The sequence below is a fragment of the Mirounga leonina genome, unplaced genomic scaffold (assembly GCF_011800145.1).
Source record: "Mirounga leonina isolate KUSES-001 unplaced genomic scaffold, KU_Mleo_1.0 Mir_447, whole genome shotgun sequence".
Classification (NCBI taxonomy): domain Eukaryota; kingdom Metazoa; phylum Chordata; class Mammalia; order Carnivora; family Phocidae; genus Mirounga; species Mirounga leonina.
In genome coordinates this window covers 5750962-5775632 of record NW_023270757.1, presented here as the reverse complement: position 1 = coordinate 5775632, position 24671 = coordinate 5750962, and the positions used below count along the sequence as shown (strand labels likewise).

General features: G+C 35.6%; 1 protein-coding gene across 5 annotated transcripts in view; it reads right to left on the bottom strand.

Annotated features, from left to right (window-relative positions):
* Positions 1-15489: 15489 nt before the first annotated feature.
* The window catches only part of ZDHHC21 (zinc finger DHHC-type palmitoyltransferase 21), a 60301-nt gene continuing 51119 nt past the window's right edge, over positions 15490-24671 (bottom strand). For 3 of the 5 annotated variants that reach the window (XM_034987969.1, XM_034987968.1, XM_034987970.1), the window contains exons 8-9: positions 16781-16824; positions 15490-16232 (exon numbers count right to left, since the gene is read on the bottom strand). In XM_034987969.1, the coding sequence (XP_034843860.1) occupies positions 16100-16232; positions 16781-16824 (177 nt within the window). In that variant the 3' untranslated portion in view covers positions 15490-16099. Of the gene's footprint in view, positions 16233-16780; positions 16825-17184; positions 17819-19793; positions 20107-24671 lie in introns of those variants that run through there. The other 2 variants (XM_034987972.1, XM_034987971.1) reach the window with 2 other exon arrangements.

Sequence of the window (24671 nt, the reverse complement as noted above, 5' to 3'; positions counted from 1 at the left end):
TTAATGGTATCAAGTGAGGTTGTGTATAAATTAAAGAATTTTGGAAGGTAATTTGATATTCCCTATCAAAGTTAAAAATAAACACATCCTTTGATTTGTCAATTTCACTTCTAGAAATCTACCTGAAGAAATAATAGCAAAGGGGCACAAAGATATTGTACAAATGTGTTTACTGTAGCATTATTACTAATAGCAAAAAAAAAAAATAAAGGAATATAGTTGATGTTCATTGTAGAGGCAGTCAAATAAATTATAGGAAACTGCTATGGTGAAATCTACAGAAAAGTTAAAAAAGAATGCAATAGACTATATGTCTTGATATGGATGATCATAAGACATATTAAGTTAGAAATTCAAATCACACAAGAGTTAGTAGAAATCTCCCTTGAAAACCAAACCAACCATGCATGTGATAAATATATGTATATATTTATGTGACTGAAGGGCTAAGGAAGGATTGACACCAAAGTATTGTCAGTAGCTACCTTTGGGAGGAGAGTGAGAGTGGGGCTTTTTCACATTTTGTTCCCAGTGGTGATAAATGCTATGGAGAAAGAAATAGCAGAGATGAAAGACAGGGATTACTGTGGGGAGGTTTATGTAATTTAAGAAATTGACCAAACAATAAAATATTTTTCATGTTTACATATATACAAGTATAAAAACACAACTGGAGTAATAGATTTTAAATTTATAATAGTGTTTACCTCCAGTAAGGAGAAAGGAGATTCTACAAGGACTTGAATACCAAGAAGTGAGGCTGACTGGATGCCCTCTTAGAGCTTCCCTACCACAGTGATCACCCAAATTATTGAGATTATTTTTCAAAAATAAAAAAATGCACATGGAAAATGAATGGCAAAAATTAGAGCACTTTGGATGGATTGGTATTTTCTGCACTGTGGGTACTTTTCCATATTGAGAATATTTGAGATGCTTTCAAACATTCGAGAACTCTCTAAATCAGAAATCAAGTTATAAGAAGTATTGACCACCCAAAAAACTTTGATATCCGTTATTTCTAGCTGCCATTAAAATACAAACCTGCTCAAAGGAATGAGGCTATCTGGCAGCTTATACAATTTATAGAACAACTTTCATTAATGTGATGGTCATTACTTACTCATCAAGGATTAGCCACCCATAGTTTCAGTGTGGAACTATAAAAGCTCCACATCATATTAAATCTTCAATCAGTCTTTGCCATGAATCTTAAGAAGTAGGGAACACTTTTAGTTATAAAAAACAGTAAATTTCAGGGGCTCCTGGGTGGCTCAGCCAGTTAATCTCCGACTCTTGGTTTCAGCTCAGGTCATGATCTTAGGGTAATGAGATTGAGCCCTGTGTCGGGCTCCATGCTCAGCGCAGAGTCTGCTTGAGATTCTTTCCCTCTCCCTCTCCCTCCCTCTCTGCTCCTCCCCCTGTTTGTGTGCGCTCTCTCTCTATATATAAAATAAATAAAATCTTTAAAAAAATAGTGAATTTCAGGGGCGCCTGGGTGGCTCAGTTGTTAAGCGTCTCCCAGGGTCCTGGGATCCAGCCCCGCATCGGGCTCCATGCTCCGCGGGAAGGCTGCTTCTCCCTTTTGCACTCCCCCTGCTTGTGTTCCCTCTCTCCCTGTGTCTCTCTCTGTCAGATAAATAAAATCTTTAAAAAAATAAATAAAAATTAAAAAATAGTGAATTTCAGCATTAAGGATAAATATAATCCAGACCATGCCACAATTGTGTGTGCATATGTATGGTAGCATCTGAATGTTTGGATTTGAAGATTCCAAGTTCTCTATTTCCTGAATTATTCTGGCATTTTTTACATGCAAAACACATTGCTATTTGGGCTTTTGATCTAAGCAGAGGCATTTTTTTTGTTTGTTTGTAGAATAGAGCTAATTTGAAAAATACTAAGCAACCAGAGAACATGTAAAGAATATGCTGCAACTGATACAAATTTTTTTTTAAGTTAGCTTAGATGTATTTTTTTTTTTTTTTCAAACACATCCTCTATACTTCCTCAGTCCTGTTTGCTCAGCTGGATGTCCACAGGGTCTAATTTTCCCTCCAATTGCCCTTGCACGCTAATATAATTGCTGCTCATATGGGTAATTGGTCAGCCTAGAGAAGCATTTGTATGGATTTGTTCATCTACAGTATCTGGCAGCTTCTCAAATGGTTTTGCAATATTATACTGTCATGCATTTTGAGTTTTTGTCTTTTTATAACAGGACTAAATAGATGTTAAATCTTTAAGGATGCTATATTTTAGGTGTTTCAAAAGCAGGAATATACCAATGCAAATTCTGTTTAAGCAGCTCCTGTTCCTTTTCACTTATCAAATATAGAGTAAATGAACTTGAGTCTCAAACACATGTTCTACCCTATCTTCCTCCATTGCTTTCTTCCCTAAACAGAGCCAAATGAAGTAGATTCAGATAAACTTTGCTTAAAAAGGAGAAAAAGCCAGCTTCACTTAATAGTGTCCTTGATGAATCGGTAAAAATGATTAATTTTATTAAATCTTGGAGAACTTTTATAATATTCCATTTGACAACATGGGAAGTACACATAAAGGATTTCACCTGCATTTCAAAGTATGATTGTTATTCTTGAGGAAAAGCATCGGTGCAACTGTTTGAGTTGCAAGCTGAACTAGCCATGTTTTGCATGAAACACTTTTTTTATTTGAAAGAGTAACTATGCTTTTTCAGATGTAGGTATTTCACATTTTTTTTCAAAACTAAGCAAAGTGATCCTGTCCCTTCAAGGAAAACTACCGACAGTTTGTGGTTACAAATACTAAAATTCAAGTTTTCAGATAAAAATTAGAATTTTGAAAAATGTAATGTATTCTTATGAGTTTAACAGCTTTCCAGTACTTACTTTTCTCACAAGGTCAGTGGTACTATTAAGTTTTTTTAAATTTAATTTAATCTAATTTAATTTTATAGAATGAAATGTGTCAACACTTGGAAGATCTGCATGATTTCAGTATTTTCCAAATGACCAATGAATGCTGTCACAAAATCATGTAGGGGTTAAGAGAACTTTCCAAAGGGAAAAAAGAGACCAATGGATTTTAATGTAACAAAATATGAAAAGTTTCTTGGAGAGAGTCTGGAAGATGGTGGTGTAATAGGAGGACCCTAGGCTTGTTTCATCCTATGAATACAACTAGATCACTATCACATCATCCTAAATATCCCAGATAATCAACGTGAAGACTGACAGAAGAAACTCCACAACCAAAGGTAGAGAAGAGACCACATTGAAAAGGGTGGGAAATGCACAGACTCGGTCTGGGAAACAGATCATGGCCTCCGCAGTGGGCAGGGAACTGCACTTGCAGAGAAGGGCAAAGGACAGACCCAACTCCCAGGGGAGCGCACAGAGAAAATGAGTCCAAATAGCAATTCACTTAGAAAGTGAGAGGGGCTGAATTTTGCAGAGTTCTTGGGGCTCAAAGCCCCAAGGTTTAAAGGTCAACCAGCTTGGCTTGGATAGAGCCAAGGAGCATTGGAGCTGTTCTTGGAGAGAAGGCAGGGCAAACAGCTCGCAGACATACAGCGTGGAAAGAGCCATCTGAAGAGTGCCTTGGGCACACAGTGGGGACGTCATTTGTTCATCTCAGAGCACGTCCCAGAGAGGCAGCCTTCATGGAGAGACTCCCTAGGAACAAAAGAGCTGGCAGGTGCCACTTCCTTCCCCTGCTCCTCAGCATAAGCACAGAACCTCCTATGGGAATGAGTTCACTGCGGACACATGATACCTAACTTTCTTACACCAAGCACCCCCACACACACAAACACACAAGTTCTGGAAGAATCACCCTTCCCAATCACACTTGCCTCAGTCCCTGTGTGGCAGGCCCCCTCCCTCAGAAGACCAGCCCAAACCCCCATCTACACCGCATCTCCTGGACCCTACACCTGCGCCTCCCGAGCTTTGAGGAGCCTCGGTTCCAGCAGTGAGTGACAACAGTTCTCATTTCATAAGCAGACCAGAGCACACCTAGTTAAAACACGCCACATTCAGGCTAGGGACCAAACACTGCCCATAACAGGGAAAAGGAACTTCTGCAGAATTTGGGCCTGAAGGATAAAGCAGCCAGCAGAGTTATGAAAGCAAAAAGACTCAAATACATAAAATCACAAATGAGCGGAAAAGTAACAACCAACAGCACAGAAATACAAATGATTATAAGAGAATATTATGAAAAACTACATGACAAAAATTGGACAACCTAGAAGAAATGGATCAATTCCTAGAAACATAGAAACTACCAAAACTGAAACAGGAAGAAATGGAAAATTTGAACACACTGATAGCCAGCAAATACATTGATTCAGTAATCGAAAAACTCCCAATAAACAGAAGTCCAAGACCGGATGGCTTCACAGGCAAATTCTACCAAACATTTAAAGAAGAATTAAAACCTATTCTTCTTAAACTATTCCAAAACGCAGAAAAGAAGGAAAATTTCCAAATTCATTGTATGAACCCAGCATTACCCTGATTGCAAAACCAGATAAAGATACCACTAAAAAAAAAGAGTACAGGCTAACATCTCTGATGAACATAGATGCAAAAATCCTCCACAAGATACTAGCAAACTGAATTTAACAATACATGTTTAAAAATCATTCATCATGATCAAGTGGGATTTATTCCTGGGTTGCAAAGTTGGTTCAACATATACAGATCAATCAATGTGATACATCACATCAATAAAAGAAAGGATAAGAACCACATGATCACTTCAAAAGATGCAGAAAAAGCATCTGACAAAGTACAACATCCATTCATGATAAAAAATCCGCAGCAAAGTAGATTTAGAGAGAAAATGCCCCAACATAATAAAGGCCATATATGAAAAACCCACCATCAACATCATCCTTACTGGGGAAAAACTCAGAGCTTTTCACCTAAGGTCAGGAATAAGACAAGGATGTCCACTCTCACCACTTCTATTCAAAATAGGACTCAAGTCCTACCCACAGCAATCAGACAACAAAAAGAAATAAAAGGCATCCAAATCAGTAAGGAAAAAGTAAAATTTTCACTATTTGCGGATGACAGGATACTATATATAGCAAACCCAAAAGACTCCACCAAAAAAACCTGCTAGAGCTGATAAATGAATTCAGTAAAGTCACAGGATACAAAATCAATGTACACAAATCTGTTGCATTTCTATGCACCAATAATGAAGCAGCAGAAAGAGAAATTAAGAAAACAATCCCAATTACAACTGCATCAAAAATGATAAGATGCCTAGGAACAAATCTAAGCAAAGAGATGAAAGACCTGCACTCTGAAAACTATAAAATACAGATGAAAGAAACTGAAGACGACACAAAGAATCGGAAAGACATTCCATGCTCATGGACTGGCAGAACAAATATTGTTAAAATGTCTATACTACCTAATCTCCACATTCAGTACAATCCCTATCAAAATACCAATTGCATTTTTCACAGAAATAGACCAAACAATACTAAAATTTGTATGGAACCACAAAAGACCCTGAATAGCCAAAGCAATCTTGAAAACGAAAGGCAAAGCTGGAGGCATCACAATTTCAGACTTCAAGTTATATTACAAAGCTTCAGTAATCAAAACAGTATGGTACTGGTACAGAAAGAGACACACAGATCAATAGAAGAGAATAGAAAACTCAGAAATAAGACAATCTTCGACAAAGCAGGAAAGAATATCGTATGGGAAAAAGACAGTCTCTTCAACAAATGGTGTTGGGAAAAGTGGACAGCAACATGCAGAAGAATGAAACTGGACCACTTTCTTACACCAAACACAAAAATAAATTCAAAATGGATTAAAGAACTAAACATGAGTCCTGAAACCATAAAAATCCTAGGAGAGAACACAGGCAGTAATTTCTCTGACATTGGCCACAGCAACATTTTCCTAGATATATCTCCTAAGCAAGGGAAACACAAGCAAAAATGAACTATTAGGACTTCATCAAAATAAAAGTTTTCTGCGCAGTGAAGGAAACAATCGACAAAACTAAAAGGCAATCTATGGAATGGGAGAAAATGTTTGCAAATGAGATATCTGATAAAGGATTAGTATCCACAATATATAAAGAACCTATAAAACTCAACACGCAAGAAACAAATAATCCACTTAAGAAATGGGCATTGGACATGAACAGACAAACTGATGGTTACCAGATGGGAGGTAAGTGGGGGGATGGGTGAAATAGCTGATGGGGATTAAGGAGTGCACTTGTGATGAGCACTGGGTGATGTACAGAATTATTGAATCACTATATTGCACACCTGAAACTAATAGAACACTGTATGTTAACTAACTGGAATTAAAATAAAAACTTCAAAAAAAGTTTCGTTTTGTTTCTGGCTCCACATTGTAAGTAAACTTTTAAGAAACCATCACTTGTTTTTTGTGTAGTATCAAAGAAGAATATGCAGCCACTTGAAAAAACTATTAAAATATTCATCTTTTTCACAACTACACTACTTGCATGAGACCAGACTTCTCCAGATACTTCAACCAAATAACAATGCAACAGATTAAATGCAGAAACAGTATGCGATTTCAAATTTTTTAAAAATATATTTATTTATTTATTTGTCAGAGAAAGAGCACAAGCCGGGGGGAGCGGCAGAGGGAGAGGGAGAAGCAGAGTCCCCACTGAGCAGGGAGCCCGATGCAGGACTTGATCCCAGGACCCTGGGATCATGACCTGAACCAAAGGCAGATGCTTAACTGATTAATCAGAGCCACCCAGGCCTCCCTCAAATTTCTTTTATGAAGGCAGATATTAGAGTTTTCCAAAAAATATGTAAACTCAAGTCTCTATAAATAAAAATACATTATTTATATTAACATGCAATGAGTATACTATTGCTATCCCAATGAATAAATAAGCATTTAAAATACTTCTCTGTTTTAATTTTTAATAACAGTCAATAGTGATTAAGACAACCTACATAAACAAAAACTCTTTGAGGCCTGCAATAATTTTTATGTGTAAAGGAGTCCCAGGACCAAAAAGATAGAGAATCGTTACAGTTTATCATCACCAAGGAAGCACAATTATTATAAATGTGGCTTAGAATTAGAGCAAAGGAAACTGAAAAAGAAAGATTAAAACTTTTAGAATCCTTGAGTTTGTCAGAGTGTAACAGAATTTGCTTTCATTTACCAATGCAATTTTACAGTTTTATCTGCAATTCTACCAAGTCATTTAAGTGTAAACCCAGAATATTTATCAACATAACTTTTCTGATAATAAAAACTTAAGAATTTTAAAAATAAAGTTAAGCCTGTATCTTTCCAACTCAGGGCAGTTCATATTCCTTCAGTTTCTAAGACAAACTGCTTTGTCTTTTCAGATGGTATTTTTGACCAATTTATATTCATGAATATACACTCCTCCTCTGTGACTTCTTGCACGTGCAAGTAGAGCAGTTAGTTGAGACTTAGGAAATTTGTCAACAAAAAGCTATCTAGAGGGGCACCTGGGTGGCTCAGTCGTTAAGCATCTGCCTTCGGCTCAGGTCATGATCCCAGAGTCCTGGGATCGAGCCCCGCATCGGGCTCCCTGCTCGGCGGGAAGCCTGCTTCTCCCTCTCCCACTCCTCCTGCTTGTGTTCCCTCTCTCGCTGTATCTCTGTCAAATAAATAAAATCTTAAAAAAAAAAAAAAAGCTATCTAGAAACTCTTAGATTATAACTCCATGGGAACAAAGGCTTTAAGTAATCCAATGTCCCTAGCTCTAAAATGCCTACATGCATGAATTTTCTGCGTTTTATGTCAATTATTCCTCAAAGAAAAAAAAAATTTCTATAAGATGGTGTCTGGCACAATAAATGGTAAATAAATTGGGTGACTGAATCTAGCCATCTGGGTCATCTCTAAGACAAAAATGTCTGACTGTGAATACTGTTTGTCAGTTTCAATCCTGGTATGTATACCTAGTTCTCCTTGATGTGTAACAAATTTTGAGACTATGGTAGAACAATATCCTAAAAGGGCTACTAATTAGGAATAACCGTCCAAATTGCATTAAACTATAAGAAGTGGCCCATCATACACTCTTGGTGCTAGAACCTAGAATTTGGGTTGATTTTAATAAATAAAGAGGTGGGGGAGAAAAACAGTCCTACGTTTTTAAAAAATATTTATTTCAAAATAAGATTTCTAAAAATACAGTACATAATACATTTCAAGAGAAGTAAAAATTCCACAATTTAAATTAAAAACAATCTGCAAAGAAAAACAGAAATATTACATGAATAAAAATTAAATCACTAAAATATATTTAAAAAAAAATTGTTAAGGTAGATACATGGTTTTTCATTTTAAGAACCAGTGTAGACTTTTCATTTAAACAAGTATATCTCAGATACATGGCTCCTGCTTGTCATCTTCCTCCCTCTTTCCAATCTAGTCTCATATCTCTCAACTATTATTTTCCTTTTTACCATTAGCACTAGAAATGTTAGTGAAGATTTTCTTTAAATGCTCTTGAGGGACCAGACAAGATAAAACAGACAATGCAGCAGAACAGCCCTCAGCTTTAAACATATGCACTGAATGGAAAAATACCTGACCTATTTAAAAACAGGATCTTTATATGGCACTTGGAACACACCACTATTAAAAGTCTTTTATTTTAGGGATAGAACATTAGACACAATTAGAGGTTGACATGAGTGCCCAGATATTACAGGTTTTGCCCATTCATCAATCTTGCCAGTCAGATTTTTTGAAAAGCCTACTCTGGGGACACACAGCCCATACAAACATGGTCATCTGTGCTCAGGTCTCCCAAAGCCTACCCCACTGCCCCCTACTCCATCGTCCCCACCATGTTAGACTTGCAACTCACTTGTCTGAGTATCTCTGATTGTGGAGGAAATTCTCTCCATCATGTCATCTTATTTGCTTCATCCTACCTATGCTAAAGTAGAACTTCTTTTTAATATTCACCTCTGGAGGACAACAGATAGTGGTAAACTATCCACTACCAATAACTTGAACAAGTAACTGCACTCAGCCGCATTAATTTAAATCATACATAAACAAGCCAAAAGACTCAGAACCAATAGTGTAGCAACAGAAGCTAGGAAATATATTGTTGACAATTAGAGAGAGACATACTGTTGCTTCTTTCCATTTTGCTTACAGATTTCCCTTTTACCTGTAATGGCACGTACATACGTATTTCTATATGTAATTCAAATGATCCTAAGTCATATTTCAGTTAAGTTACAGACTTGATCCTTTTTTTCCATTCAGAAATCACTGCAAAACCATATCGTGTATCTACATTCAAGGAGACATTTTCAGTTGATTGAAAACAATGCAAAACATCCTCAAATGTGATTGTCTACTTTTCCAGTACATGAACAGTTATCTTCTTGCCAGAAATTTTAACCATTTCGGTTGCAGTTTTAAGACCCTAAGGTAGTGTCTTGAAAATTTGTGGGGAAAAATAAGGAACCAGACTAGTGTACACAGCAGGAGGACATTGGGACAATCACAAGTATTTCGAAAGGGTATTTTCTGCCCCCCCCCTTTTTTTTTTGTAAAATGAACCACTAAGCAGAATTAGCTTTTAAAATACTCTTACTCTAACTTTTTATGTAAAGTGAGTAACAACATCCAGACTTCTTTTGTGTGTGTGTTTTGGTGAAGTTCAATTTTCTATAAGTAGTTTTGCTTAAATCAAGGTACATGTGCATTTCCTCTTGGGAAAGTGTGTGTGTGTACACATATATATTTTTAAAGGTGTTCTTTAATTTTATCTTTATTTGCAAAAGAGACAAATGGCAACATCATTGGTTAGTGCTACTAAGGGTTACATACCCCCCATCCTCACACATACACAGACGCAGGATTCTTCACTTATAGTCAGAATGGACCCTTAACTTTTCATTTTAGCATTTTGTTTCAGCATTCCTTAAAAGGGCTCAATAAGCTATATAGCTCATTTATAGAAATAAAAGGAGAGTTCTTATTATTAGTTTTCACTTACTCCTGCAGAAAGAAAAACAAAATTAAAAAATCTTGTGAAAAGTGTTCAATTATCTTTTGTAACCTCAACCTGTTAAACTACCTTTTAAAGTAGCCAATCTATATTAAAATGCGGAATGAAAAGCCATCCTAATTATATGCCAAACTATAAAAAAAAAAATTCCAAATGGGAGACACTTAAAACCAATTAAGCGGAGGCAGCAGGGTGCAAAAACAAAGATGTGTTAATCAAAACTGTTCTCAGGAACACTGTTCACAAGGATGCGAGAACTCGAAAAGTCTCAGTCAACCAAAAATTACAAAAAAAAAAAAAAAATTAACTCTTTGGTACAGGAATTAAAAATGTCACTCAATGCTAAAGTTAGTAGCACCAGGATGTTTTAGTTGTTGAGGTTGTAAAACGCTAACTTTAGGCACCAGTCGGTTAAAATATCACCCGATGCACACTGGTAAGAGCACAGAGCTTGCACTACGCAGACAATCTTGCCTTTTAGTTAACAGCCTATGCAATTCAACCCTGTACTTAGTCAAACAGGCAAGCAAAACCACAAAAAGCAACACACCTTTTGTTGTTGCTGTTTTGTCCACATCTTTGCTCATATATAAAGCTATCAATACCACAGAGGTCCAAGGAGTGAACGACTGTGGCAAGCACCACATCACATGTGACAGGTATTTATATCAATAGGTTGGGTGACCTTCGGGGAATCAAGAACTCCAAAAGAGCCCACATTTTAAAGTGAAAATCCTCCTTTATACACAAATCGCTGATTTTTCCTCTGGTGACAAAATTTACTAGAATACTTAGTATCCTTTCTCTGCAATAGGAGGCTTGTAAAAAAGGGCCCGGTCTTTTCAAACTTCCGGCAACCTATTCATTTCTCCTCTGCGTTCAATAGCTGCACCTTTCACGGTATTCATAACACTTCAGGTGAGCATATGCTATATAATTATGATATTTAAAATTTAAAATCATTTCTCAAAGGCATCTAGCCAACTGATGAGAATCAGCAATATAAATAAAATGACTCTTAACTAAATGCTTACGTGCAGTAGCAACTCTTACAGTAAAATGATATCAACAAGAGATAAGGCTCAAATGATTGTAGCCAGGGGGAGTTTCCTGAAGTCACAGAGACTGTACCCCATCAACCCTGTTGCTGAGATGCTGCTTATCCCCATTGTCCTGTCTAGCCTTCTCTCCATCCTTGTAAATTCCCCTGCTCTCTCTATCCAATTTTGGCTACTCACTACTCATTTGTACCTGCCCTCTATGGTGGACAAGGGGAAAAGGACATACACTATTAAAAATATATATAATGATAATGGAAAATACTGGCAATATCAACAACTGAAAATTGTAAATACCACTGTTATTTCTGTTTCGAATCAGCACTAGCAGGAAGTATTACAACATCTGAAGAACAGACAAAAATGTAGTAAATTTTGTTGTTAAAAATTGCACAATGATAATGAAAGGAGACATCAGAGAAAACACTTTCCTGAAAATTAAACCATCATCGTCCCAAAGGCAGCAGAAATGTTAAATACCGGTTGATGTAAAAAATAACAACATGGGGTCAAACTACTTTAAGCAAGTTGCTCCTATTACTTCCTCACATTTTACTATAGAATATTCTAGAATTCAATTGAGAACGGCTAAATTCAGAGCATAATGAAATTTTTGATTTATAGATAAACTGAGGATGATTCTTAGAGTAAAAGGTAACAAATGTGGACATTAAAAAATACACTCATTCAACTGTTAATCATATGGTTAATAACACTAGCAAGTAGACTATATTAAATGTATATGACTAACTACATTTGCCAATAGTTATATTTTCAAAAGCAAGAGTAGGCTGGGTAAACAATCTAATACTTGTATCTATTAGTAAATTATTTAATGTCTGTAAGTATAAGCTTGCCCAAATAAATTCTAGGTATATCTACATATATTAGAGGTGATGTCAAAATTTATTTAATGAAGCAACAATAGTTTAGTAAACTTGAGTTGGATAATCTATTGATAATACATCAAGTACAAGGGAAATAGTTAAAGACTAGAAAAAAGTCCAGGCAGAGACTAGCAGCTCTGTTAACATGAATGCCATTGTAAACCAGGGCTGGATACACTGATTTTATAGCAACATATGTGAGAACACACAAACTGCCCTCTGATCTAATACACAGAAAATTGTGTGCCCACAGTCTAAATTACTTCACATTTCCTGGTTGGAAGTGTTATTCTAACCTAAGTCTTCATAATTAGCACTCAGAAATAATATATCCTTTTGGGTGAAACGCACCTTCAAGTAATTACTTTTACGGAAGTGACTTGAAAAAGCCTGATGATGAATATTTATAACTAGCCAGCATCCTTAGAGAAAAATACCTCTAAGCATTAGCAAAAATTCACTGATGTTCAATCTAACAGAAGTTTTAACTTAGTTGTTATACTGAACATTATATATGTTTATGTGCTCTAATTCCATTACTATTAAAAGTAAACTATGCTTTATTCTGTTAAAAGAGATTATTAATACATCAACTAAAATGTTAAATACAGCTATCTCTTATGTTAGCCACAAATATTTTTAATACAACTCTTAAGCAAAATAGTATCTTTCGTATAATGGAACACCTTCACATATTTTAAAACTGTATGTCTTGGTTACAAAGTACCAAAAGCTCTTTAACCGAATGCCTACTGTTTGGGGGATTCTGAACTCAGTCACTTTTTGCCTGCAATCTTGGGCCTGTAAACATGTTTGTTTGCAGAAGAGAACAACAACAAATATAACTGTTTGAGAGGTGTAACCTAGAGCATCTAGCTAAAAATCTTTCATTTCCAGAAGCCCAGCTATAAACTTGGCTGATGTAAAGCATCCTTTAACATATATTTTGCTTAAAACAAAATGGAATGTTTGTAAGGAAATACTTCTTCCAACAAACGGATCACATCAGTAATCCCACTGCTCATAACTATTTTCTAATGCTCCACATCATTACTTATTTTCATGGCTATCCAAAATACATAACACAAAGACTACTAAAGTTATAGCTATAACTCTGAATAGGAGAGTAAAAAAAGAATGAAGAAAAGTATAGAAAGAATTATTAATCTCTTATTTTTTTCAATGCAGAATTAGTTAAAAAAAAAAAAAAAAAAGTCATTCCAAAACTGAGATTAAAAAAACTAAACGTATTTTTTTTTTATATTCATTAAAACACATTAGGTACTTGCTGATGTAACTACAATAAGTTTCTGTGGTTTGTAATAAATTGGTCATTTTAGGTAATGGACTTAATTTGCCAAAGTAACGTTTAAAATAAAATTCATGAGGTGGTTTACATTTGTTTATCCTGATCTGATAGAAATTTCTAATTGAGAGTAAAAGAAACTAAGAATATACATAAATGAAGCAAAGTAGTTATCACACTTATACGAACTAGACGTTGCCATCATAAACTGGAACACGCGGATTTTCATAAACCCTTACATTTTTGTACATGCACTCCCCCTACGTTCTGGCATGTTCAGAATTAGGCTATACAGTTAATTGTGGTGCAGTAAATCTCTAGAGCCAGTATAATTACCCCAATTAGCCAAAAGAGGGCGCAGCCAGAACACAACTAGACTTAATGCACTCCCTAGGAAACTGCCAGTTGGTTCCTTCATCAAGTCGTGGCACAAGAATTATAAACCCAGTTAGGTGTGCTAACTTGGGAATACTGAAAGTTACAGCATAAGTATACATATAGATATGCTTTAATATAGATTCTTATATAAATAGATTGATACATAGCATTTCTGCCATTCAAACAAAATAAATATATGCCTTGCCTAGTGTATCAGTTCGTATCCCAGTAACTTAGAGGAATCAAGTAGCGGGATCAGGACCAGGGAGGGTAAAGAGAAAGGAGGGAAGAAAATGTGCCTAGAAGTGGTGTATCCAAGAAAAACAAAAACCACCTGTGGAGTGGGAAAGAGACCACCTCTGGCTCTCACTGCTGAGGCAGAGGTTGGTACTGAGGACCTCCCAGGTGTGTACCTTGAAGGTAGCTACTGCTACTGTCGGAAGTATAAATATGTCCATAAAACTCTTTAGTGGGGGGCCTAGAGTTGGCTTTGCTTTTTCCCAAGGTTCTCATTTGACAGGAATGTATACAGCATAAGGCATTTGACTGATATCCATCTATGTATCTACACATTACTTCCCTATAACCGTTCTGTCACCAGACCAAATTTGGTCAGTATGTTAGCTTGTACAAAACCCAACCCAGTTGCCTGACACGAACATACTAATTTTGTGGTTCATTAAAGCTCTATAAATATACTTCTCGTATTAAATTTACTATGCATCTTATCAGCACCAATAAATATTTTCATCTGCCACTTCTAAATTTTTAATAAAGCAGTGCAGTCAGAACATAAAAGACATGGTATTTATATCTCTGAGAACAGCTTATTCAATTATCTGAGAAGATATTTACAATTCCTGAAAGAACTAACTACAGTATAGTTAATTGGCTGACAACGGAAATCTTCGGTTTCATGATTTCTCAGGTGCGACTCCTGACTCTCAAAACTAACTAAAAGGAAAATTTTGATATGCTCCAAGAACAGCAGACCCCTTCAATCTTCTCTTCAAGGCAAAGACTGTGCGGACATACATTTTCTAAAAAGATATATGGATTTTGCAGTATTCTAATGGAAAAAAATGTAAAAGCTGAATTTTTCAAAGCATGCTAAATGTCTTTTCACACAAATCTTCTATGCTTTCCAAGAGACCATCGCCATTAGCAACTTAAACTTGTATAAGCTAATGATAAATATAGATCATTATGTTTTCTTGTTGTGAGGTCATTTCTTAACATTAGCTACTAACAAAAGGTCTCTCAATCCAAATTTACAGTTGGCCGATTAAAATTTCATTTCAATTTGGGTGATTATAGGTACACAAAGGTTACTTATTTTTACTAGCAACTTCCTATAAATAAAATTTCATTATTTAGTTGGCCAGTATCTATTACATATAAACCTTCAATGTGTAATTTTAGATCTACTAGTGGGTAAATAAAAGTAAAAAGTGTATATATACATGTGTGTGTTGTAAAAGCACAATATCCCTCTTTATGCTGTACACTGAATACTATCTAGTACACTAGCATTTTAAAAACATATGTATTCTAATATAACAGTACTAGAAAAGGTACCTGTGGAATTATTGCAAATTCTCTACCCTTTTTGCTCATCAAAATCTTAGGGTAAAATAGAATACGTGTCCGTGTGGTCAAAAATTCTGCCTTGGAGCAATCATTTTAACAACAACCAATAATTACATCAGTACAGGGAAAAGAAGTGGGAAAGTTAATATGGAAAAAAATTCATCTTTCCTTTAAAATAAGGTAGGTAGTTGGTGTTTTATTTTAGTGGTGTTTTTATTTTGTTTTTGGTGAAGAGAAAAACAGAAAGCATTAGAGAGCTACTTCTAAGAAAACACTGCCCTTTTTCTGTTGTTGTTTTTGGTTTTTTGTTGTTGTTCAATTCTATACTGCATTAAAAAAATCCTGCAGCACATATAAAAGGCAGTATTGCTATTTAAATTATGATGTATTTGAAGAAAGAAAACTTACATATAAGATGTATCAACTTTTGTAAACCCGAAGAATTAAATTCAAATTTGGTTAGTACTGCTTAAGAGTGAAAAATCTAAATAAACATCTGAAATTTCCCATAAATTAAAATCTGTAACACTGTCAGTACTAAAAAAAATTATGTACAATTATTTTATTTCAATCACTGCCTTTGGGGTCTAATCACAAAAGCATTTAAAGAAATCCCTGTGGAAAGCTAATTTGAAAGTAAACATGCTTTAAAACTTAAATATAGATCTCGTATTAGTCCCACAACAGATCAAGATCACTATTAAAATAAAGCCTGGGGCACATTATGATGCCTAAGATTGGTGGGTGGATTTTAATTGACTTGAAGACTGTCATAGTTCTATTATCAGAAAACCTGTAACGCACTTCCAGCATGGAGGACCCATCTGTGCCCACCATCCATCTGTTTAGACGTGATTGGCAAAGTGGTAGGGAACTCGCAGTGGTTGCCTCTGCCTGAAAGGAATAAACCACAGGATCTTCCAACGAGTGCCAAAAACTTCTGAGAAGGTCTGCTGCCATGGCTTTCGGGGCCTCGATCTACAGAAGACAGCATTATTAGTGAAAGACAGCACTCCCACGGCGTACTTCAGTCAGCTAAAACAATACAGGTTGGCTGGGGATCCATTACTGGACTCTGATGAATTGTGTCCCAGCATCACAAACACAGCTTTTCTTTCATTATGGCATGCAGCTGAGTTTTAACTCTGGATAGCAGATATTGTATCTGTGTCGTCAATCAACCTACGGCAACTTTTGAAGCAGAGGAGAATCTCGGGATTAACAGAATGTGTGTCAACAACTCAGTAGCAAATCTCTTTTGATGTACTTTCGGGACAAATAACGTAACTTACTTTAGTTAGACAAGGAACAAGAAGGATCAGTACTTATTTTGTCTGAAAACTACCATGGCTTGAAGACCCCTACTGGAAGCCTGGATTATGCTTGTCTAGCTCAGGCCTTAGACAGGGCCCCGAGTAAAAGCCATCATTATGTTATCTTTCCACTGCATGCACACATTTTTCAAATGTGGCCCGCCGTTTCCAGTTTTAAATAAAGAGTGCTACGGACTTCACATTTATACTTACATTTCTTCACAACAGTTTGACATCTTTTCAATAGACGTTGTATCCTATCGAAAATTAAAGAAAAATTATACTCAGATGGAACAAAGTTATCAAGGCTTTATCCTCTATCTACTTTATGAGGCTTTTCATCATATTCAGAGAATATTCTAAAGATTTAAGCAGTTTACATATGGGTACTAAGAATTTTAAATTAACCACATACATTGCTGAAATCCCCTTGACAAAAACAGAATGAACATTACACTGTGCCAAAAAAAAAAAAAAAAAAAAAATTCAATTACAAAACCTCACAAAAATTGTAGGAGTCTCACTTTATTAAAATATAACCTTCTATTACATTTGCTTTCTTTGATAATTCTTTTAAAAGTCTAGGATTTATTTTTAATTCCAACTGTCAGTGAATATGCACTAAAAAATAAATACCAAAATGACGAATTAAAGGCACTAATGAACAGAAAACTGCCAAGAGCCAAAGAGGGCTACTGGTTCTGGATTTCTATAAACAAACACAAATCCAACAAGGCAATCTATGCATTTGCCATATTACAGTATCGATTACTCTGAAAAGTAAAGTGAAACTATTTCTTTAACAGAAAAATCAGTATCTTCGTAATAATACAATTTCTTATTATATGTTTTCTATAAAGCTCTAACACAAGTATGTAAGCGAAACAATTCAACAAAGAGAAGACAGCTTTTAGACATGCTGGTTTCATTTACATTAAGAGAAAATCCATCACTAGGCTGAGAAACTGTGATGGTAAGTAATAGCCAGAAAATCAAAACACAAATCACACATCTTATTTTAGACATATATTTACATTTTAAACATACTTCAAAGTACTACAAAAGAAAATATGTTCTTTTAAATATATGAAGAACATGAGAGAAGTTTTCCTCCTCTTATCCTCTACTTTAAGAGCTTGCTCACATATGGCAGGTGGACTACGCTGTTATTAAAAGGAACTATTCACGCAGACATCTGAGATGGCAACTCCAATCCCAAGAACTTCGGTTGTAGACTCTCTTCCAATGGTACTAATAAAAAAACACGGACTTTAAAAAATTCTCCTTACAGCAGTGACATCAACAGCTCACAATATTAAGTTCTTGATGTATGAACAGTTGAATAACTACTGTTAGCCCACATACGAGAAAAAAAAATCTATTTTGTTAGATGACAAAGTCACCAATAGCAGGGCTTCATTTCCACATTTCCTGGGAATTTGTGACAAGATTGTAGATTAGCCACATATATTCCATATTCATTAGTTTTCCTATTATGCTTTGAAATTCATGGTGTCCAATGACAAGTCTATTTATAATTAACTTTTCTCAGTTTTGTTGCATAATTTCCTCAAAATAACGTTTTACTTTGTGACAACACAGTCTGCAAATACATGAGAACGTTGGTTATGGGCTTAGAGGAAAGCGGGGCCTCAGTTCCACATCTGTACGGAAAGGGAATGAAGTCATCTGAACGGTTCTTAGCACTGATGGGCGACACGCTGCCCCCAAACGATGAAGGCAGCTTGTGCAACCAGGCGAAGGAAAAGACAAGACAGAGGTCTGTAAGTGCTCTTAGGACGTGTAAGTAAATGGCCTCAAATCACATTGTGGATAATACTCACAAACTATGTCGGGATAAGAAAGACAACTACAAAGTCAGACTAGTACACCTAGTATAGTAAATTTTTACTATGCATAAATTTACAATTTGATCAAAACTTTGAGGTACTTATTTGTGGCAATAAAAGAATCAACTTCAAAGACTTTGGATTTAGACTTCATGTGGGAAAAGCTTTTACTTCCAAGTGCTTTTGACATCTTTCCAGAATCTGGTTCAAGAAATAAGTAGAATAGTACCTGTTAAGTCATTATAAACAGATGGTTTATTCTATCAAAGAATGTGATGTTTACCATGACTTTTTGAACAGGATTTGTGAGGCTAGCCAAGAAAGACTTTTTTTGTCCCCTCTAGAAATAGCAAATGCTTACCTCTCTCTGAAACTCGGCTATCAAGAATACTGTTATAAGAAAAAAATACAATTTGTATTTGAATAGCCAAACATGGCACAAACACGTCCTTGGCACTTACAGAACGTGCTCAGAACAACACAAGTCAACGTGCTATCCCATTCGTAAATACAACAGGAACTGCAAACCAGAGGAGGAGAGAGGGTTACTAATGGTAGAACCCTGAAAACCACAAGTTAGTCCCAAAAGTGGCAAATGAGGTTTAATACACTTTTTTTTTGCCTATGTTGCAAAGCAGGGAAATGTGGACTATTTTAGAAAGAAACACACTAAAAATAATTAAAATAGATTTTGGTGCAGATAATTTTATTCAGCATAAGAGATTCAATCTTTAGTGACCATCAGGAAATGACCAGTAAGATACTTGCCATCTTTAAGGAGTATAAATATAATTTATAAATCCTTAGCTATACATAAAACTCAGCTATCCAGAAAAATTCGTTCTTCAAAGAACGATAAGAAACAAGCTTTTATAGTATGTTGTCTATAATCAGGATAACTTAACCTTCAGAAAAATATTTATGTCACGATGATGGGTCTAATGACCAAAATATCTAAGATTTCCATCAATCTGCCTAACTACGAGATACATGAAAATCCTTTCCTATTTTATTTTATTTTTAGAGAGAGGTAGAGAGAGAGAGAGAGAGAGCACATGCAAGCCATTGGGGAGGGGCAGAGGAAGAGGGAGAGAGAATCTTAAGCAGGCTCCACACCCAGCACAGAGTGGGACTCGACCTCACAGCCCTGAGATCATGACCTGAGCCAAAATCAAGAGCTGGACGCTTAACCAACTGAGCCACCCAGGCGCCCCTGCTTTCTTAAAAACTGAAAGTTTCTTTGCTAAAAAAGAATAAACTGGAAACAGCAAGACCTATATGGGCCTTGCCTATTTTATCAACTGATACTTTATCTTCTCCTGCTGGCTGATCTTACCCTAAGAAATTATCTTTCAGGTTCAGTCTAAGAAGATAAGTTAAAATATCCCAACTAATAAGATTATATCTGGAATGGGGTGGGGGGAGTTCCTAACAGAAAGGGAGAGGAAAGTACTTATTGTCTGTTAGTAAAATTAGGAGCAGTGGGAACCAGAGAGCAAGAATTTATCACCAGACATTTCCTGGTTAACAGTCCTGAGAATCTGGCCCTCTTGGAACAGACAGCTTGATGATACAATCCATCCAACGGACTCATCCTGCCTCGAGTTCATCTTCACCAAGCAACACTGCCATATGTGTTGTTGTACAGGAGAAAGAATGTGCTGGGAAGTCCTTTGGCACACCTGACGACTGCACATAGGAGGATAAACAGTCAATCTGGTTTATACGACTATCACTTTGGAGTCTGAAATTAAGCGTCACTGCCTCTGGACCCAACTCTGGAAATGTTTTCAAAATGGAGTTTCTAGACCTGCCAGACTGAAAACCTGATGCAAGTTAAGAGCATTCTATCACAAAGACACAAAGACCGTTCAATCTAACCTCGATGACTGCCTACCACTCTTTATTCTTACTTTACTCTGTTGCACATACCTTATTCAGTGATTCTGTTGATTTAATCTGGAGTTAGGAACTTTTTTCACAACTAGAGATTATATACCTGTTTTATCTATTACTAATGTCTATTAATTCTAAGACAGACTTTTGCTTGACTTCCTAGCCCCTCATATCAATGTAGGGACAGCAGCAGCTTTGTTATTTTGCACAGCACCTAGCAGCGTATGTTGTGTCCAGTGGGTACTCAGTATATGTTTGCAGCACTAAGCTCACTGGACACGGACAGAATTAGCACGAGTCCTTAACCGCAATCCAAAGAGAGAACATTTCCTGTTAACCACAGCTCTCTCTCCTCCCTTGAAGCCAGGAGTCACTATATTCCTCATTTGAAATAATCGGTTCTTTAAGCCTCTATCGCCAACAGAGGACCAGCTATTTTCTTTTATCAGAGACCTGGAGTTCATGTAAACATTTAATCAGTCACGGAGCCAAAGTGAGAAGGCAGCAGAGCTTTTATGTGTAGTCACTGAAAATCTCTTTCCAAAATAATTCCTGTACTTCTCTTCATCAAGCCACTTTCTGGCTGTACAAAACCGCAGGAAAGTTACTAAAACTCTGTATCTCAATTTTCAAATAGTAACTCCTTACTCATAGATTTTGGTAGCATTAAATGAGTTAATATATGTTAGAGCCTTTAATAACTCCTCAATAAATGGCAGTCCTACTTTTTACTGATATTGCCTGTTACGCTTTTTATTGATATTGCTTCCCGCTACACTCTTTTTTTGAGAGGGCTTAGAGATATAGTATCTCAATTACATCAGAATATAACTTCTAAAAGGTGGATTTTATAATGAAAGATAAAATGACAAGGACAACGGGACACTACACAGATAAAATCCAATGTCCACGAGGGGCTTACAATCCAGTTGAAAAAATAAGTACTACGCACATAAGCCAGGATTCATTTACTCGTTTATCCATCTATCAAAAATTTACTACGGACCTATGATAACACAATCCTTAGCATCAAGGAGTTTACAGTCTAGTGAAAGCAGTCAAGTATACAAGATAACCATACAGAAATACACAGAGAATGCCAGAGAGAATGGTTACAGAGAATGCCAGAGAGAATGGTTAGAGAATGCCAGAGAGAATGGTTACATACAATAACACATTGTGTAAGTCAGCCTTATGCTAAACATTTGAAACAGCTGGAAACTATGCTCCCAATCAACACTCCAGGTCAACTACTCTTAAACATTTTTAATACAAAATTATACTTTCAATAAGATTTTTGGTTACCAGTATACTGGTAAGATGGGCTAATGTGCCTCTCTGGCTAAGATTTAGGGAGTAACTAATATATTGACAAAATGTGACAGAGAAGTATATGAATTGTTGTGAGAAAGACCTACAAGTTAACTATAAATATAGGATTCAATATTTTCTCCAATTCTACGGTAATGTATTAAAGTCAGACCAAAAATTCATGTAGATTCAGAACATGAGAAAATAAAATGAATGTTTGGGTAAAAATGCAAGTAAAATGAAAACTCTTACATGTTTAGCTTCTTTACCAAAAAAAGCATCGATTTAATCACTCAAGCAATCAGTAATGCTTTGAGAAAATTAAAATGCAGTATTCCTATGGAAGAACTTCTAGCAATAGATTTAAATAGTTTGTAATTACTTGTAATTTTATCAGAAATACAAGGAGGTTATGACATTGAGCCAGAGAGATGACACAACATAAATATATTTTTCACAAAGGAACATGTTTATGCTAAAGAGCAATCCAATCCCACACATAATAAATTTGATGCCAGCAGGCATTTTTCAAAAGAATGCTTTTATATTACTGTGCAATGCAACTTAGTAATTCTTTGGTAAAGGGGAACCTAGGTACTATAAGGTTCTCTACATATTCAAAGTTCAAAGAAATATTAATTAGCCAATATTTGTGTATAATAATTAAAAGCATGTAAAAAATGGCATTTAAAATCTTAATGATTTTTCTAGGTTTTTAAAAGCCACTGAGAAGATATTTCATATAATATTACAACTAGAAGTATTCTATTAGAAATTCTTTTTGTTTTTCTTAAACAAAAAATATAATTCAGAAAAGCAAAGAAAATGCTATACAGAGCACCCTTTATAAAAATGTAAAGTGAGCTGGGCTCAGCATAATTAGCAATGATTTCCATATTTGCAATGCTGATTTGGAATTGAGTAAACCAAACATAATTTGTACAGAGATCGTACTGAATGATGTTAATTCACCACAGTGATTCAGTGGGATACTTGGCAAAATTTAATTATAAGGATTAATAATCTCACGACTGTATTTCTGGGTACGTATTAAAAGGCAGGTAAGCCCACTAATTGTCTGATTAATGAGAATGCTATTTAATAGATAATCTCATTTAAACTAACTGAACATTTTGAACATAAGATACTTTTCATTGCATAAGATAACCAAGTTAAAATTAAGTCACCCCTGCATTTGTGATTCTTTCTGTATTTATTTAAGTAATCATGAGTCAGTATGTGGTGGGGAGGGACATTTTCCCCCTTTTAATTTGAAAAGCTTTACTTCAAGCTATCTGTAGTAATTCGAGTAGAGTCCAACAACAAACAGTACCTGTGAGACCAAATGCAAAAGCTCAATTTTTTTTCTTTGAGAATTTAAAGCAGAAAACCACAGCTAAATACATCTTCCCCACCCTACCCTCAACCTCACCACAACTGAGAAAAGCACTATGCTCCAGAGACTCCATCAAAAGCTTACGCTATTATATCAACTCCACGGTGCCCAGAAAACAAAAATGCCTGTATACAAAATCTAGATAAACTGTCAGAGCACTGACACGGTCCACAATAGCTCACTGTCAGAAGCTCACCAGAAGGCGCTGTACCAGCTGCTACAGCGCTTCTTGATGAACTCTCCCCAAGCCCAGGGACTGAAAACATGACTAACACAGTCATCCAGCACCATTAGTATTGGTGCTCATCAGAATGGACATTATTCTTGGCTGTGTGTGAACTACTGCTCAATGAGAAATTCTGACAACATCAATTACATTAATAACATCACTATCCATTTCATTCGGAAACAAACAGAAAAAGGCTAAGCAGGCTAAGTAAGGAGTAATTAGAATAATCTGTTCCCTAAATAAAGAATGCTTCAAAGCAGGTTGCTTTGGAAACATTTTAACTTCAATATTAATTTTAGTAAAAATGTACAAACATATACTTAAACATATGTCTAAAATTAAATCTGAAAATAATCAAAGGTAATCCTTTAAAATTGGGTTTAAGATTAGTCTATTCCACAGAAACATCTGGTTGAGTTGAGATCTTTTAACCTTGGAAATGAGATTAGAAATCCACTGTTTTTAAATTTAATTTCTAGTTATTTTATCTGGGTCACAGATAATCTGCTCTTGCTTAAATCTAAAACATCAGATAGTCGTCACTGTGATTATCCTGTTACCTTCTACTATCAATAAGAAGACAGGATCTTCCCTCTCAAGTGGAGAGAAATTATTTTATTCCAAGAATAATGGGAAAAAATTACTGAAAATGGATGTGCTGCTTCGCAAAGCCTCAATCTAAACCTAAAAAAGACAGCATTTGTTTTGCCTGTTTGTTGTCTAATAGGCCTATATTCAAGTTATGTAATGACATAGTTTATATAATGAAATAATACCCCTACCAGTGTTTTCCCAAAATGCCTCCTGGTCTTTGGGTGCAGGAATAGGGGAAGGAGGAAGACTTCAGTGGAAGGATTAAATTTACTGTGATTCCTTCTCCTCCTTTTCTTTCTTATGCTACCTAACAAATTCATCACTTCTTTCACATTGTGGGAGATGCATGGATTCAAATTATGACAGAAACATGCCCAGGTGTGAAATTTCCTGTGGATAGTCTGAATTTTTTCATAAAATGAAAACAGCAAGCACACTGTATTTTAAAAAAGTAAGCAAAATCTCTATATTTTTAACTTTAATTAAAATATATTTTATTTTATTTAAATACTAATAATTCATTGGATTTAAAATTAATACTGAGGTTTAACAACCTTAAATAAATAAGCCTTAAAGAGCCTTAAATCAATGTGAGGAAGAGTACACTCTGGAAACCTTAAAAGAATTTTTTTTTTTAATCCAAAAAGAGTGATGCTAGAAGGTCACTATGAAAGCCCAGGTAAATGGAATTGAAATTTGCTGTAATTGTTCAAAGCGCTTGGATTCAAGAGGAAGGAGAGTGAGTAAAGACTGGACTAACAAATGTATACTTTCTCTTAACACTGCATTCTTTTTTGAATGTTTTGCGAATGTATAATTTCTACAGAC